This window comes from Ruditapes philippinarum, unplaced genomic scaffold (assembly GCF_026571515.1).
Source record: "Ruditapes philippinarum isolate M1 unplaced genomic scaffold, ASM2657151v2 ctg6184_1_1_1_1, whole genome shotgun sequence".
In the NCBI taxonomy this organism is placed as follows: domain Eukaryota; kingdom Metazoa; phylum Mollusca; class Bivalvia; order Venerida; family Veneridae; genus Ruditapes; species Ruditapes philippinarum.
The window spans coordinates 41,807-61,200 of record NW_026867296.1 but is presented as its reverse complement, the minus strand read 5'-3'; the positions used below and the strand labels follow the sequence as shown (position 1 = coordinate 61,200).

The following is a 19,394-nucleotide window of genomic DNA, read 5'->3' as shown; positions in this document are numbered from 1 at the left end:
TGCATATGTATAATTAAATGTCATATACTTTCGTTTTTCTGACGGAAATTTGATGACAAAAACCCAGAAAAAAGTTTAATTTAGAGGACATTACAACTATGAATAATAAAACTGCTTTTATATACAGTATATAAAAAAAGAATAAAAATTAAAAAGAGACTGCCTTGGTCGAGTGGTTAAAATAGCTGACAGAGCGTCACTTGCTCGCTATACCTGCGGGTTCGAATCCCGCAAGGAACTTTCATGTGGCAAACTGTCCAGTCAGGTTACGGGAGGTTATGCATGTTCCACACATATAAAATGATACACAAAAGTACGTGTACTTTAGATCTTTCTCTGTAAGTAAGGGCGGATAGTAGCAATATATATATATACAATTTACAATGTTTCATGCCCTAAAACCGAACATATAAATAACAAATGTCCTGGGATCATATAGACACAATGCTATATTGTTATAATTAATTGACTGACATAGATATGAATGTATAGGATATAGGAAGATACAGTAATACTAGTACATTATCAAAGTTCATATTTTTAAAATCAAAGTTGCGAAATATACTTAGGTCGAAATCCAGTACACTTTACTATTATAAAAAAACACGTGTGCATTATGCTATTTATATAAATATAATTAGATTTTCATGATTTAAGATATAAATGATAAAATCATGATTGAGTGAGTATGACTGCATATGTACGGTATATGTTTATGATCAACAGAAATTTTACACAATAAATGTGCAAGTTGTATGGAAAACAAGTTGTTCCTTTACTTAAAATAATAATAATAGTAATAATTTGAAGAACTATACAGAAAACCGCACCTAATATTTAAATGCGGAAACTCCTTATTAAAGTATTAGGGAAACACATTAAAACTTTTACCATGTTTTAAATAGAAAGGAAATTCTGTTTCAGTTTGCATCGCATGGTACATTTCAGTATACATGAAAAAACATTCTGAGAAAATTATACAAAATGGTACTTTCCAATGAAAAATATCCCATACATATCAAACGGGAACGTGAAATATTTTACGGTTAATTCATCAACATCATATTTTCTGAATGTCACGTCAGTGGTTACATAAACAAAAGACCACTTCCGTTATTTTACCACAAAAAGCTGTATTTGGACACAGACATTCGGTTGTTTAATTAATGTTTTTCTTCATGTTCTGTTTCACAGGCAAAAGGCCGTCAAAACAACAACGGTAACCGGTCACGGCCACGATTACGACAACGACGACAACCACCACCATAACAACAACAACAACAACAACAACAACAACAAATAAGAAACAATGTGCTAACACAATAACGACAACAATTGAAAGAAAATGTGTAATAAAAAAGATTGAGCACACCAACAGAAAATAAAAAGTGGAACAGAAACAATAAAGGAAAGAAGAAAAGAATATTCGTTATTGACATGCAAATTCTTTTTCACTTCCTTCGATATAAAAATGTGTTTGTATAAACCCCATATACTATTCCACTTGAAGCAAGCCCTATCAAAATAAATTGCCTTTTTGATAAATTATTTTTGAAACTGTCATACACGACTTTATTTACAGCTACTTTAATCTATAACGCTTGCGTATTGCACTTAAAGTAAAGTTCAAATTCAGTGTCGGTAAACGCCGTTTAATTCAATATATAATTTATTATTATAGAATAAGTGACTAGATATGTAGGTTGTTAGGTTCGGCATTCATAAACATCAAAACAAATACATTTTGGAATGATTTCGAAATATTCTTGGTGACTTTTTAGATTTTTGAATTAATAGGTCGCGTAACTTAAAAACCAATATGTATTAATAGCCTGGCCTGATATACCCGACACGTAAATATAAAAGGTAAAGCAATTGCGTAATAACATGTATTTAGTAAATTTCCACTTAGCTGGTTGCTCGAATATTTCAAAAGTTAAGTAAGCATTCATTTTTTTAAAGTTATTAACCCAGTTTTGAGACAAATGCTTGATTTAATATTACATTTTTTTTCAATTGTAAACAAGACAATGCACGATGTTGTCTTCTTTAGTTTTATATCTATTATACATTATGGTTTTAGGACTTAATAGATTAGGATTATTTTTACATTATTAGGGTATAAAGGGATTATGAAACACAAGGATTAGACATAAGGGTTATAAGGAATAAATTAGACATTAGGACTATAGGACTTTAGTCAACATAAGGATTATAGGACTTTATACGATATTAGGACTAGAATAATTTATTTGACATTAGGATAATAATGATATATGGCCTAATGCTTATAATTACATGTATATACCATTTTTGTCTCATATATCCATGCATATCTACTCGGATGGAACATGTATATCGCGGGCGTGTTCGAAATCTTAAACTCGACATACCATAATCGTCCAAGCGTAGACTTTAAACGTAAAAAAATGATTTTACCCAAAAGTTGTGGGAAGATTTAAAAACCAGATCAACGACTCCCATCATTGACGAATAGATTTTTTGTCGTCATTTTCAGTCTAGTTTTAGGTTTTTTTTATTGCGGTTTAAGGAAACTAAAATAATTAAGGAACTCAAATTCGTAACACGAGATCTTATTACATAATGTTTACCTTGAGAATTTTGACGTTGAGAATATGTCTAAATGCCATTTTACCTCTTCCAAAGCTTAATTAAATCCTTCAATTTATTAGTTACTAAAATTGTTGGTATGTTATATGGCCAGGTATTCAAAGGTTGTTAGGTTATATAACTCGGACTGCAATGCATTGGTTATATAGCAAGCAACCGGTCATACACGACCATATAACCTGCATGAAATTCTTATGACGAATTTATATTACTTAACATTGAAATAGGAAAGTATTTCACGATTTGCAGTGTATTTGAATAATGTTTAAAACTTCTGAAATCAGCCAATGACTTGAGCTTCAATGAATAAAGGGAAACAACTCTTTTCTAGGGATTAAAGTAGTCGAAAAGAGTTACTGGTATTATTACATCTACTGTCGTCCAAAGGGTTGCCTAGAAATATTAACATTTCCCCTTTCGGAATCTAAAGTGATTAACCTTTGTCCAGGCCAGTCTGCATCCCTGCGATCTGACCAGGCTCTACACAACCGGAAGCTCATTTTTGTTTATTTGATTAAAATCCTCAATACTAGAAATGAACAGTTCCCAATTAATAGCAGCGCAAATCCATCGCACAAATTAATTTAATCAAAATGAGAGTTATTAGGAAGGATTGTTGGTACGCTGCTGATGACGTCATAAAATTGCTATTGCCTATTAAAAGGCTTGGAAGATTAAAGGCACCTGTCTTTTCTTATCTACATTCAATTAGAAATGTGTAATTACTTACTTGTATTTATCTTCTCTTTATTTCTAAACAAAACAAGGCAACTTTGTTTTCTATACATATAAAGTGATGATATGATATTTCTAGGGGGTAGTCCCCGGTTAACACTGGTTTAACTTTTGGCTAATGTATATGCATGATAATTTTGCTAAAGTAATAATTATGTCAATTCGGGTTCATAAATTTTGCTTGAGATGAAATGATAACAATTTGTGTATAATTATGCCATGTTCTTTTATAAAATAAGTTGTACAATAGAGTTATCTATTTAAAATATTTATGTAGTATTATTTTGTTTTATCCAAATTCTGACAAGTGCAAAATGAAATGACATAAAAATGTCAAACCATGTAAATCACCCACGAAAAATCATATATTTCCAGTCATTTACCCTGCTGGAATCAAAAGTGACATTACCACCAGTACAGACCTATGCCAGTCAGCACGTATAGGTAGTCTGACTAGGCTCTATACTGTTGGCTGACCAACATTAATTTTTTTATCTTGCTATCTATAAAATTGATAATGGACAGTTCCAAAAATGGAAGTTGGACAAGTTCATTAATATCCAGAGGTTAAGGGTTAACTGTTGAAAATTTAAAATAAAAAAAAATAAATCAAGTCATTAAAATGATTTTATTATCTCTTTTCAAAAGGTGTAAATAAAAATGCATAATATTATAAATACATTTGTCAAATAGTCGAATGTTCAAATATCATGACAGGAATTCTTTGAGCAGTTGATATTTATTTGTCGACAACATGGGCCATTCCTGTAACAAAGATTTTGTAAATTCTGTCTCGTTTTCGTTAAAGTTTCTAAGATTTGTGATAAGATTGAATATTTTATAAAACAGGGAACCAGCGCCACCTGGCCGGATGTTGAGCAGGTGCTGTAAGCACGCGACAAGCTTCTCTTGAATCTGATCGACCTTGTGAGGCTCTTCCAGCTTGCATCGATCTATAAATAGATAAATAATCGATCTATAAAGTCCAAAATATGTAATTATTCTTACTGCCTCTCCAAAATAACGTTGATGGAGGGATAAATACGTTTATGAAGAAATAAATAGTGTTGCTGGAGGAATAAGTAACGTTAATGAAGATATAAATAACGTTGATGAAGATATAGATAACGTTGATGAAGATATAGATAATGAAGATATAGATAACGTTGATGAAGATATAGATAACGTTGATGAAGATATAGATAACGTTGATGAAGATATAGATAACGTTGATGAAGATATAGATAACGTTGATAAAGATATAGATAACGTTGATGAAGATATAGATAACGTTGATGAAGATATAGATAACGTTGATAAAGATATAGATAACGTTGATGAAGATATAGATAACGTTGATAAAGATATAGATAACGTTGATGAAGATATAGATAACGTTGATAAAGATATAGATAACGTTGATGAAGATATAGATAACGTTGATGAAGATATAGATAACGTTGATGAAGATATAGATAACGTTTGATGAAGATATAGATAACGTTGATAAAGATATAGATAACGTTGATAAAGATAACGTTGATGAAGATATAGATAACGTTGATAAAGATATAGATAACGTTGATGAAGATATAGATAACGTTGATGAAGATATAGATAACGTTGATGAAGATATAGATAACGTTGATAAAGATATAGATAACGTTGATGAAGATATAGATAACGTTGATGAAGATATAGATAACGTTGATAAAGATATAGATAACGTTGATGAAGATATAGATAACGTTGATGAAGATATAGATAACGTTGATGAAGATATAGATAACGTTGATGAAGATATAGATAACGTTGATAAAGATATAGATAACGTTGATAAAGATATAGATAACGTTGATGAAGATATAGATAACGTTGATGAAGATATAGATAACGTTGATGAAGATATAGATAACGTTGATGAAGATATAGATAACGTTGATAAAGATATAGATAACGTTGATGAAGATATAGATAACGTTGATGAAGATATAGATAACGTTGATGAAGATGAAGATATAATAACGTTGATGAAGATATAGATAACGTTGATGAAGATATAGTTAACGTTGATGAAAGATATAGATAACGTTGATAAAGATATAGATAACGTTGATGAAGATATAGATAACGTTGATGAAGATATAGATAACGTTGATGAAGATATAGATAACGTTGATGAAGATATAGATAACGTTGATGAAGATATAGATAACGTTGATGAAGATATAGATAACGTTGATGAAGATATAGATAACGTTGATGAAAGATATAGATAACGTTGATGAAGATATAGATAACGTTGATGAAGATATAGATAACGTTGATGAAGAAATAGATAACGTTGATGAAGATATAGATAACGTTGATGAAGATATAGATAACGTTGATGAAGATATAGATAACGTTGATTAAGATATAGATAACGTTGATGAAGATATAGATAACGTTGATGAAGATATAGATAACGTTAATGAAGATATAAATAACGTTGATGAAGATATAGATAACGTTGATGAAGATATAGATAATGAAGATATAGATAACGTTGATGAAGATATAGATAACGTCGATGAAGATATATAGATAACGTTGATGAAGATATATAGATAACGTTGATTGAGGGATAAAAATCATAAATCGAGATTAAATAACGCCGAGCGTTGTACCAGATATCTTACCACAAAGTAACCATACTGACTTACTATTAGAAGGTAAATATTTAATATGCTCTACAAACCTGAAAACATGGTAACAATTGCCCGGATGATTGACTCCTCTTGAATAGTAAGTTTTAGATCAATAACTGACCTGGCATACTTGAACTTAGACAGAATGAAATGGATAGGTACAATCCGCTCCAGCTCGTCCATGTGAATTTCCTTACCCCAGGGCGTGGTCAACACCCGTCGCTCCATATCAAAGTTCCGCAATAAAGCTCTGAACCCTCCTAGCAAGGTGCTCTCTGTTCTTGACGCTAAATTTATGTTCACAAAAAAGAAATTTGGTCAAAGTATTGTCCTTTTCAAAATTCTGAGTTCAGGTGAAATGGATGGTTCTAGAAATAGCATGCACACGACCGAATCAAATCAGTAAAATATCTTATAATATGTGTGTTTTAATTTCTTCTTTGCTGCATTTACTGAAGATGCTGGCACAAAAAGGGCCAGAAAGGTTATTTTTTATACTCCATGTGCATTTTTGTGTGCATTTTGGCATTAGTATTCTGTCGATAATGTTAAGGCTTACATATGACCAAGTTATATTCTTGTTTGACTTGTATATCCATATAAAATAAAGTTACCCTTAAAAATAGGAAAACAAACAAACAATATGGCAGCCATACTGATCGCCATCTTGAAAATTAGTATCCCTAAAACAATTACTTTTGACCAGCTGTTAATAGTGGAAGTATGGAAGTATATTTTCTTGGGATGTGGGTGGGGAAAGAGGTTTAGTACCACCAATACAGTATAAAGACAAATTAGGTCATAGGCGACTTTCCTGCTTTACTGGTGCAGGAAGAACTTAGGTGCCTTTCCATGCATTATTTCAGGCACAAACTTGCATCGACGTTCCGTTAGCCAGCCGGATAGCCTCCTCACATTAAAGATTCCAAAGTTCCTATCGGTATTCGAGCCAACAGCAATGATGACCTAGTGATTGGAAGTCAACGACATTAAACACTCGGAGACGGACGACTCTAAATTCTGAAAGTTTGGCTTAATTGGTTAAACAAGAAAGCCACTAGAACTTTAAAAATCTGATTTTTGTGTTAAAGATTTGACTTTCTTGTTTTAGTTTGCTTAAATTGAAATCTTTTTTAAATTGTCAACAGAGTAAGGCTATTAATAAACTTGCTAAATATGTACAAAGCTAACCTTTGGCACGAAAAATTCCAGGGGTGAATTATGTTATATAATCTAAGTTCCTATATGGTTTAATCAACTATGGTATCTTATTGTTTTGTTATTGTCGACATAATTTGATAGAGCTAATTAATATGGACTACATGCTTTTCTCTTTGTACTTGTACCACCATTGTATATATGTTATATTGGCGACGAACATTTATAATAATGTTTTTGCCGAATATATATTTAATATTGAATTGAACTGAAATGTAAAAAACATATCACTTCAATTTATTTTTTGTAACCATTAGTAGAAACAGCATTAAGTATATAGCCTCATTTAAATACATTTTGTAAATAGATACCTTTAATTAAATTGGCCTGGTCGTTGAGAGATAGCTGTTTAAATCCTGGTATAGACTTTGCAAATGCAACCACTTGTGAAATCTTACGTTCAAAGAAATTAAAAGCCCCGTCCACATGTTGCAGCCTTCCATCTAGATCTATTCCTGTGATTTTATAGAATTCTGAAAATTCTTCTTTAGAAAGCCCCATGTCACCAAACAATTCCTTCTTTATGTTGTATTTTTCCTGTTGTAGAAGAATAACTTATTAGTTAACACACTAGGAAATCAAGTATATTCAATGCACTTGCATATCATGTCGAAACACCACGTGCATACATAAAAAAATCACGTGCATACATATAAAAGAAATCACGTACACACATATAAAAAATCACGAGCATACATATACATGTAGTGATTGTCCCCTTTATATAACAGAGGCCTGTAAAAGGCATTTTCCCTATATATATATATATAGAAATTTTCTTTAAAATCATGCAGTTTTCTCCCAAAAACTGAACCAACCCCAGCTTTTTTACTTCCCAAATTAGCAATTATAGCGATAAGTGTCTAAGGTCTCTTCCCAATTAAAGGAGAGATAAAACACTGCCATATAACCATTGTGCATGATGTGAACATATTTAAAAATTCAGGTAACTTTTGTAAGATTTAATGATAAGTTTTCTTTTGTTAAAAAATAAAAGTAAACAACCATTGGCTATTGCAAAAAATGATACATTTTATTAAACACGAATCATCATTATGTTTGATAAACGAAATTTAATTGAATGAAATAATATGCGTGTGGCAGCAGCAAAGTGGGTTTCATGTTACTTCCGTAGTTGCCAAATATTTTGTCGGAAACCTTTAAATTATTTCTTTTATAATAAGAGCAAGTCACGTTCCTATATCTATACATAAAAAATCACACTCTGTTTCTGTTTCGAAACTTCTTTAAAGTAGTTTAATCAAGTAAAAATAAAGTACATGCAGTTTGCTGTATTGATCTATATATACGAACAGAAAATCTTCTAAACTGTTAACAAAAACTTTGTTTTTATTTATAAATATTCATAGACATAATCTTAAAAAGAAAATAAACCTGTTTCCTGTAGTTTAGACTTATAAATAATTAATACTATGTATATAACATGAAATTAAAATGTGATACCAAGTATTCTGTTTGTTTCTGTTTGATAACTTCTATAGGTAATCTGTAGTCGTCAAAGTCCATTTTAGTCTGAGCTTGTGTAATGACTGCCACCATCGTCTCAACTTCCTGTTAATAGTTAAAACAAAATGACTATCAGAATAAATATTACACTTATGTAACATTACAAAAACGCTGTTCAATTGCATCTGTAATATAGATATATATGTCCATTATAAATAGATAGAGATATTTGGTGTCCAGATAAAAGCGTACATGTCAGCACCAGTACTGTGAGACTCCGCGTTAAGGTCACCAATACATAAAGGTGGTAGCATTATATAACGGGGTTTTTCATAAAAATTGTATCCGGCAAACTAAATATAACGTTTACAATTATTGATTATTTAAAAAAAAATCTAGCACTATGACGTAGTGCACATACGAGTGAATTATAGTCTTCATTCGTATACGAATTTTAGTGTTATCCTGGGGTTTGAAGAACAATATCTGATTAGTTTTACGACAATTATGTTAAAAAGAGAAGATTGCTTGTTTTTCAGGTCGACAGCAGAACAGTTTTACATATAAATAAAACAGTAAAAAGAGAACTAAGGAGCGAAAATTTTCATTTTAATTAAGCCACGCATTCCGAGATGTTATATGTTGAAGGCCTTACAGAAAAGAAAACTCATAATTTAGTCATGAAATAAATATAAAAAGCTGTTACAGATTGAAAAACATACATTTTCCCCATTTAAGTTACTGAAAAAATCAAAACAACCCAAATTGCATATGTAATGTCAAACTGATACTGTAAAGGTCATGTAGAGACTTTCCTGTTTTATACTTTGCGAAAAATACTTCCGGTATATAATAATTTACTATAATACGGATATGGATATCACAGATTTATGTTCAAAAAGCCACAAGAAAAGAGTTCTTGTGGATGACTCTGATTCTGATTATGAGTAGAAAAAAACGTCAACCTGCAGGAGCCATAGTATTCGCAGTATTTTTTTTTCAGGCACCTACCAAAGCTGACAATGACGATTTTGGCAGCAAGCCAACTTTGACCCCATGACGATTTTCGTACTTTCGTACGTTCGCCTCGTAAAAACTAGAACTCCGCGAGTCGGATGTGTCGCCTTGTGAACAGAATATACGAGGGCTGTCCGGAAAGTTCGTAGACAAGGCTATTAAATTATTATAAACAGTGATATCAATATGATGATTGAATATTTTGCTAAAGTATTTATTTGCTACATATTTCTAAATTAAAAGACATGATGAAATAAATATCTGTAAAGCACCGATCACTAACTATGGCAACATGATCAACGAATCACGGAGCACTTTGATTTCATAACGATAGCTACTCGAATAATAAGTTGCTAAAAGTTGTAATTTTAACGCAAACTCTCCTTTTAATTTTGTGGCATCATATGATATTTAGTGTAAATTATGACGTCATACGTAAACAAACAGCTTGTAAAAGACGATTATAGGCAATGAAGGTGCGTAAATTTTGTGTTGCAAAAATGACGTCAAATTCACGGACGGAGCAACGTAATGATATTTAACTTCATAGCAACGCTAATATGGCGCCAACTGAGATTTTAATCTTTACTTTTAAAAACAAAATCAACCATAAAATGTTAAAGGCAACTTGTGTTTAAATGTCAAACAAGATTAAGAAGCGGTGATGACAGGATGTCGTATAAGAAACGCTCCAGACGACCAAAAGTAGCATGGCCGAAATATCGTAGATTGCGTTACAATTTTTGAAAAGGCAGACATCTCACACACTGTATGGGAACCAGTGACATCTTTGATTTTAAATAATAATTTTAAATATGAAATTCATGAAGTAATAGCAAAGGAACATTACATGTATTAAGTATACGCCAGACAGGTACCATGACTATTTACATGATTTAAATCGGAATAAATTGAATTCTTGGTAGACATGAAGTTAATTTGACGCCGTTGACTCTGTCCAAGTGCTCCATGACGATGTATATATGTTGTATGTAAATACTGTTAAAATACAAACGTAAGTCACAGTTCAATAATTTTTGATAAATGTGTTCGCTAGATATGCATATTTATGCTGACAAAATTTAAACAGCGTATGTATTGTTATACAATAAAAAATGAAGATGTATATGAACTTTCCGGACATCCCTCGTAGCTGTCACTTAGGTATATTCTTCTAAATAATATTCTACTCGAAAGTTCGCAAAGTGTCGCGTTCTACCTTAAATATAATTATGTTATTTATAAGCACCACTCTTACAATGTACATGTACCTTGAACTTTAGTGGCATTTGAACTGACTGAATCTCTTGAATAGCTTTTATTGTGTAGAAGAGTTGGCCCGGACAGAAACAAAGTATAATAGTAACCAAAAAGGTAATAACACAAAAATCATGAAGTAATGAGTACCGGTTCTTGTTCGTTGCTCCTCTTCTCAATGAGATCTATCATCCTATAAAGTTTCAAGTCCATAGCTTTTATACTTAAGGAGATATGGCCTGGACAAAAATAAAGTATGAAAATTAACAAAGGGCAATAACTCAAAAATTAAGAAGCGCAGAATAACCATTCTTATGCACTGCACTTCGGGTCATTGAAAGAAGCATGCATGCATGCCAAGTTTGGAGTCAATCTTATAGTGACTCAGTTATACTCCGAACAAGGCTTAGGCATTAGGGGACGCCGCCGACGCCGACAAAAGTAACTCCTATATGTCGTCTTTTTCAAGGCGAGACAAAAAATGTTCATGGCCCAATTCACGTCACCCACGATTTGTAATAAATGTGTGGCAAGCGGGATTTATTTTACCTATCAAAACATAGAATAAAATTATATTAACTTACCTTTAATGTAACAATTTCCTGTCTACACACTATTTTGTCTTTTTTAGAAGGTGATGGAGCCACATCGTCTTGGGTGGATAGATAATTTGGTGACGGCGTCGATTCGAACATCATCAATCGAGCTTGTGACGTCACCAGGGGAACTTATATCTATAATCATGAAAATTCATTTCATCTGTTTAGTTATATAACACCAAGACTTTATTCCGTCGTTTAGTTTTGACAACAATTTTTGAATTACTGTAAGTCATAATTACCTTATTCGACATTCATTTTCTCTTCAACTTTAAACTCTCTTTATATTAAGAAACAGAATAAATAATATTTTAAATGTAGGAATAGATAACGTTAATGTTCATTTCATAGGACAGAAACATATTTAAACTGTTAAGTTTGGGGATTGGTTATACGTAACGCAGACATAGTTTGTTAAAACATATATATAACCGGCTAGATTGTGATAAAATATTCAGGGTTCATTACCTAAAGTTAACCAGTACTGGCGCCATATAAGAAAACATGACCATGACCCCAGTAGGGCACAAACCCACGATCCCTAAGTGAAGAGTAATGCACCCTAACCACTAGGAATCTTTCTGTGTAAAGGTTATACGGCGCTTGTGAAATACCAAATTGATCTGTGATGGAATACTGACGATTTATCAATGCACTCTCTCAAACCTCGGTAGAACGATCGACCACCGACCCTCCGCGTGCTATCCAACTGCCCTCCGCGTGCTAGATTCCAGACGTGAAATATTTAAGACATCCCTAACGGGATTTGCATCTACAACCGTGATGGGCAATCGAAAAGTAGTCTTCAAATTGTACTTTCTATAGATAAAGTAGGACACACTTATTTGCCGCGTATGTATCTGTGGTGGTGGTTTTCATATTATACTTTAACATTCATATACATGCACATTATGTGTATAAAAATTTACCTATCCCGGATGATGATGACGGACTACTTTCAGAAATCATAGCAGCATCTATCATTTTATCTACTGGTTCTACAGACTTCACTTGGTTGATGTTTTCCGTCTTGTGTTGCAATGTATATCTTCCTATTTTAATAGCTGAAATGTTTTTTAAGATATTTTTGCTGAGATATAATGATATACATTCATAAGCCTCACTCTAAATATTTGACACAATGACGTGTCATTTATTCACCGATAATCACCAATAATAAAATTCTTACATATTTTTGTATCAAAACGCAATTTGAGAAATATAAACAAATTGTATACTAAAAGTTTAAATACACTAACAACAATTAATGACTCCTTGTCTTGCATATCTAATCCTTAGAAATGTGCCCGGATAACACGGGCGTATGCCTAGTGCATAAGTATAATTGCTGACAAATATTCTTAGACTATATCATTGTTACAGCAATTATATTTTTTGTAACATGCAACATAAACTTCAGTCTGCGGACGAACATCGAGACGGGCGGACGGACAAGGGCATATCCCAACGAGTGTTTGGGACATAAAAACGAACAAGTCTGAATAAACTTTACCGTCTTTAGACATTCCTACACTTACGCATCTTTTATATCTACATGATGCGCAGCCATTTTTCACGGTGCCTCGTTTCCATTGTTCCTTCTCATCCGGTTTACATTTACATTTGTAATTTACTTCATTCTTCTTAAGCGTTCTTCTGAAAAATCCCTGTCATGACATGAAGACTTGAATAACATTTTAAGGTATTACACATAATCAATTCATTGTCATATTGTCACGTTATAACATAACATTACTGTCATGTCATAGCTTAACATAGATACTCAATCAATTAATAACAATGTACAAATCAATTAGCATATTGTCACGGAATAACAATGTACGAATCATGTAACATATTGTCACGGAATAACGATTTACGAATCATGTAACATATTGTCATGAAATAACGATTTACGAATCATGTAACATATTGTCATGGAATAACGATTTACGAATCATGTAACATATTGTCACGGAATAACGATTTACGAATCATGTAACATATTGTCACGGAATAACGATTTACGAATCATGTAACATATTGTCACGGAATAACGATTTACGAATCATGTAACATATTGTCACAGAATAACGATATACGAATCATGTAACATATTGTCACGGAATAACGATATACGAATCATGTAACATATTGTCACGGAATAACGATTTACGAATCATGTAACATATTGTCACGGAATAACGATTTACGAATCATGTAACATATTGTCACGGAATAACGTTTTACGAATCATGTAACAATTTGTCACGGAATAACAACATGTAACATATTGTCACGGAATAACAATGTACGAATCATGTAACATATTGTCACGGAATAACAATGTACGAATCATGTAACATATTGTCACGGAATAACGATTTACGAATCATGTTACATATTGTCACGGAATAACGATTTACGAATCATGTAACATATTGTCACGGAATAACGATTTACGAATCATGTAACATATTGTCACGGAATAACGATTTACGAATCATGTAACATATTGTCAAGGAATAACGATTTACGAATCATGTAACATATTGTCACGGAATAACGATTTACGAATCATGTAACATATTGTCAAGGAATATCGATTTACGAATCATGTAACATATTAGCATGGAATAACGATTTACGAATCATGTAACATATTGTCAAGGAATAGCGATTTACGAATCATGTAACATATTATCATGGAATAACGATTTACGAATCATGTAACATATTGTCACGGAATAACGATTTACGAATCATGTAACATATTGTCACGGAATACCAATTTACGAATCATGTGACATATTATCACGCAGTAACAAAATATGAATCATTTATATATTGTCATGGGAAAATAAACAATGGTTTCCATGTTTGTCAAACATTAATTTACCTTGCAAGCTTCGCAGGTGTTAGCCCCATAGTGATACCCGGAAGACTTTTCATCACAAACACTGCAAGGGGGCAGGATGGGCTCGGGTGGTGGATCTGGGTTCCTTACTCTTTTTCTGGTCTTTTTGACTTTTGGTTCCGTATTCCTTTCGCTCTCTATGGACGGTTCGCACATGCTTGAAGTAATTGGCACGGTGCCAGTGTTAGTGCTGCTAGGGGCCTCTTCGTTAATAGTCGATGTGGAAATGGTGCTGCCCGTGTGGTGGGAAATAGTGCCAGTCTGGTCGGTGGGTAAGTTATTGCTTGTTATGACGTCATCATAATGATCTTTTCCTTCTGTAACTGATACAAGATCAAGGAATGTTTGGGTACATCTGTTACTATTATTGTCTTTACTGATGACGTCACTGCCTATACTGTGTGGGTGTAACGAAGTCGCGGAATTGTGTTGCAAATCGCCGCTGTCATTTAAGTTATTATGCGTTTCTAACATGCTAGAGTTTTGTTGTACATTTCTGAATGAATTAAAATGTGGCATGGTCACAGCGGAAATGCATGCATGTGAAGTTTCTGTACCGGAAGTGTCAGCTGATGTGACTTCGAGAACCGGAAGTGGAGATGCATATTGAAGCGCTTGCTCTACAACACTGGACCACTCCTCGTCCATTTTTACAATTCAGCTCAGTTTTCTAGAAAAAAAAACAGAGAAGAAAATGAATTAAACATGTAAGGGAATGGTATAACATGAATAAGGCGAAGCCAAAAAGCGAGCTCTTAGGTAAGATTTATCATACAGTCATTTCACTATTACGACCTTATAAAATTTATTCTTTACTACACATTACTACACACATATAGGACTGCACACTTTCGGCAGCAAAATTTACTCAACACTAGATCTTATTCACATTATTTATTACTTTCGAATACGGCCTACCGTCAGAGATCATATATTCACTTAAAAATTAATCAAATTTCGGGATTAATAATTCCATTTCGGGAAAAGAATATCGTGAAACCTGAACCTACCTAAGGTAGATATTGGCTCGGCGTCTATTTCTATTTATTCTATACTGCAGTATTTAATGAATAATTTGCGTATAAAGGAAATTATTTCGTCTTTAATCTATCAAAAAATGTACAGTATACTTGAAGCAGTCAATATTCTAGTACTTCTTGAAAAAAATCATCAAACGATCGTGAGCGCACTAAGATTGCCATTTCGGGAAAAGTACTTTCGTGAAACTTTGTATTTGTATTGATGGTAGTCGGCAAGGGGTTCCGAAAATTAACTTGAATGGGAATCATAATGAGACAGGAAACAGAAAAACTAAACCCCGGTGTGCTTCGATAAATAATAGTGCAGGTAAACTGTTGGTACTGATCCCCGGCGTGGTCCAAAAATTGAAATAACCTCCAATGAAGAGTAGGAAAACTTATTATCCATAATTTTGATGTACAATAAAGTAGGTCACATCATCAAAATCTAGGTCAGCTGATATTAAAATTCAATCTAATATCTCAAAGTCTGCTCATGTTCCAAATTTCATGGCTGTACATCAAAAGGCAAGAAGGTAAGTCACCATGTCCACTTGGGCAGGGCAATATAGTTTGAACCCAAAGCTTTAATTCAAACAATCTTAATACAGGTCCACCAAACAATGTTTAATGTCGCATAGCTTTCTCCTATTCAGAATTTTGACACTAGAGGCAAAATTTCAACAACTTTGATAGAGGACCTACAGATGACAGTATATACCAAATATCAAAGCTCTTAGTATAAGAGATTTTTTTTAATTTGCATTTTTAAGACTCACTTTCTGGGCCACATGACCTAAATATGAAACAGACCGTAACCATTTGAACGACTGAAGGAGGACTACCCAAGGATCTGGTTTTGTTACTGTGCAGTCAGAGAATATGTTGTTTTAAGTAATTTTTGATGACACACGACGCAAGACGACGGATGACTGACGGTTGGGGATCACAATAGCTCACCATGAGCATGTTGTGCTTAGGTGATCTATAAATATGAATAAATCAAAGTAAAAACTTTACAATAAATTGAATAATCGTCTCTCAGAATCAGATAGTGCACACAAATTGGTCAGACAAACTTTTTTCAACTCTACAAGTACCATTCAGTCGTGTTCTTAAAATGTTTTTTTTTTGTAGCAGAATTTTTGTCATATAATGGTTTATATAAAATAACTTTATTATCACAACGTGAAATATTCAAAATTATACTACGGCAATCACTTTTAAAACTTACGTTACCATAGTTTTAACCTTCTGAAAAAAGTCAAAGAAAATAATTTACACATTAAAAAGAGCCACCGCCGGGCGGGGGTAACGCTCGATTTTTTTTACTTTTTCTAAAAGCAAACAAGTAAACGGTTTAAACAAAAAAATCTTTAAAAAAAAACTAAGAAAAAAAATAAGGTGTTCCTTTCTATTTTAAACAGGCCTGTCTAGTCACACTTGTTGTTTTGTCCAAGTTTGAATCATTCCCATAAAAAATGACAAAGTTAAGAAATACAAGCAAAATTCGGCCATGGTTATCTAACTTATCTAAGCTCAATATCAAGGTTAGTCCAACCTAATAGAAGGTCCTGTCCAAAATGTTGTTTGTTCAAGTCTGAAGATAATATATAGATTAATTACCAAGTTATGTACAACAAATCATGGCCATAATCACCTTCAAGGTCAAGGTCATACATGAGTCAAGGTCAATTTGAGTTTGATATACATAAAGGTCCTGACCTAAAAGGTGTTGTGTCTAAATACATGTATGAAGTTAACCCATTTATATATAAAAAAAAACATAGGCACAAGAGAATTTCATTAATTTGACCTTAACGTTTAAGATCAATTAAAGGTCAAGGTCACATCTAAATTATTCAATAATAAGTATTAACAATACTTTATCCTTTTTCTTCGGAAAAAACCCAACAAAATTGAGCTTAAAACGGCACTTAAAATTTCAGGTGCGAATATGTAAAAATAGCTCTTATTTAGTTTGTCAAGCAGTAAAAATACTGATATACAGTGGCGTAGTTACTATTAGGCCATGTAGGCACGGGTCTACAAGTTGGTCAAGAAATTAACATTTTTAAAAGTCCCAAAAATACAATAAAACAGGCGACAGTGGAGTTGGTAGTGAGTTCAAGCCGTATAGTCGAATCAAGTGGGTGCGCATGATTTACCATTCTCAATAAAGTATGCATCTAATCAAATTCATAGTTTAAAATTATTGTTTTGATAATTTTCCTTGAACATACTTTGGAACGTGCATTTTGCTCTTTTTAATCTGAACTTGTTTTTGGCTTCCGGGGGGCTAGGCCCCAGACCCCCTTTTATGTGCCTACAAGTTGAAAAAAGCTGGCTACGCCCCTGGTATATACTACAAAATCAGTCTATTAATTGAATATAACATAAGACTTTGTGACTTCTCTTAAATCAATGAATTCTAAAATAGATATTCATAATATCTTTATTTCCTCCAAAAGATATAGTAATTGATAGTACGTGTCACTCAGATACGTTTCAAAACGCACGGCAAAATTATTTTACGTAGTGCAGAGTTCTGTATGGTGAAAAGATAAAATAAGTTATTGGACGTACATATTTCACAACAGTGATAATCCGTACAGATTGTCCCAGATTATGACCGCTATTAAACTTATCAGCCAATATTTAACATGAAAATAAAACGATTAAAGCAGAATTAAAGCATAAGTATGATAGCCACATGTATTGTACACTCAAATAAAGTTACTGAACAATAAAATATTACCTTAAACTTAAAGTGAAAAATTCGTAGTATTAAGAAATAAAGATAAACAGAAAAAAATGTCTACCGTCCTTTCTTTTAACCTTCCGCCTCGCACCGTCTCTGTGCAGGTATCACGTGACCAGTATCACGTGATGAGTCACATGATTTGCAATAGCGTATCTGGTGGTGTTCAGGAGGGTCTTTCAAATTGATATTTCTATTCTATATATTGCAAAAGTTAGAGAAAACCTTTCTTATTCAACACTTTGAGCATTAAAATTCTTTTCAATACGTACAAAATTCATTTGGAGTAATTTATTAACACAGGACCGATTACTTTCATTATTTTGTAAAGATATTTATGTTGTTTACTGTTGTTGTTGTTGTTGTTTGCATCGCTAATTACATATTTGTTACCGCCGTAATAATTATCCTCGAGCTAGATCCTTATATATAGGTTTAAACATATTTATTCAACAAAACATTTACGATTTGATATATTCTTGCATATCAGACTGGCGTGTCCATGGAAAATTGTTTTATTAAGGTAATTTAAAATATGATGGAACATAGCAGAATATGCAAGTAAAATATCTGACATAAAATTATGTTTGCGGTTTGGATCGGAATATCAGTTCCTCGGGAATCCGCCCGTGGGCGTTAACAAGGCTTGCCAATGGGCGGGTACCATCGGGACGATATCCCTGTTCGAACATTTGACATATCTTATTAGTAATTTCTGAGAAAAAAAATATCTGAAAAAAGAAATATAAGATCAGTTTCATTTTAGCAGGTGGTACATAGGCGGGTTCTGATAACCCTGTATTGTTGTTTCACATTCATGACAGCGGACCTATAGATAACAAAACACAACTTCGACATTGTAGGAATGTAACAGAGCATATGTTGATAATGTAGGTATGTAACAGAGTACATGTTCGACATATTATTATACAGAGAACATGTTTGACATTGTAGGTTTTTAACAGAGCACATGTTTGACATTGTAGTTGTGTAACAGAGCACATGTTTAAGATTGAAGGTATGTAACATAGAACATGTTGACATTGTAGGTATGTAACAGAGTACATCTTTGACATTGTAGGT

The 19,394-nt window shown here is 32.8% G+C and overlaps 1 protein-coding gene across 2 annotated transcripts; it reads right to left on the bottom strand.

The window, feature by feature from the left end:
- Positions 1-3,975: 3,975 nt before the first annotated feature.
- LOC132735566 (nuclear receptor subfamily 1 group D member 2-like) lies at positions 3,976-18,448 on the bottom strand. 2 transcript variants are annotated; one of them, XM_060722520.1, is made up of 6 exons: positions 12,544-12,678; positions 11,600-11,749; positions 8,739-8,846; positions 7,586-7,811; positions 6,107-6,343; positions 3,976-4,319 (listed from the first exon to the last, which is right to left on the bottom strand). In XM_060722520.1, the coding sequence occupies exons 2-6, from the start codon at positions 11,711-11,713 to the stop codon at positions 4,075-4,077; spliced, it is 930 nt and encodes a 309-aa protein (XP_060578503.1). In that variant the 5' UTR covers positions 11,714-11,749; positions 12,544-12,678; the 3' UTR covers positions 3,976-4,074. The 2 variants fall into 2 exon arrangements, with proteins under 2 accessions (XP_060578503.1, XP_060578502.1); XM_060722519.1 differs by lacking the exons at positions 3,976-4,319; positions 6,107-6,343; positions 7,586-7,811 and adding exons at positions 13,128-13,281; positions 14,514-15,201; positions 18,373-18,448 and having other exon boundaries at positions 8,738-8,846.
- Between the last annotated feature and the right edge of the window lie 946 nt (positions 18,449-19,394).

Excerpts from the sequence above, each read along its gene's own strand:
- LOC132735566 (XM_060722519.1), bottom strand. The coding sequence starts at position 15,179 with ATGGACGAGGAGTGGTCCAGTGTTGTAGAGCAAGCGCTTCAATATGCA. Across the intron at positions 12,679-13,127 it reads TGTAGGAATGTCTAAAGACG|CTATTAAAATAGGAAGATAT; the intron begins GTAAAGTTTATT and ends AAAACATTTCAG. Across the intron at positions 11,750-12,543 it reads GTCATCATCATCCGGGATAG|ATATAAGTTCCCCTGGTGAC; the intron begins GTAAATTTTTAT and ends TCATGATTATAG.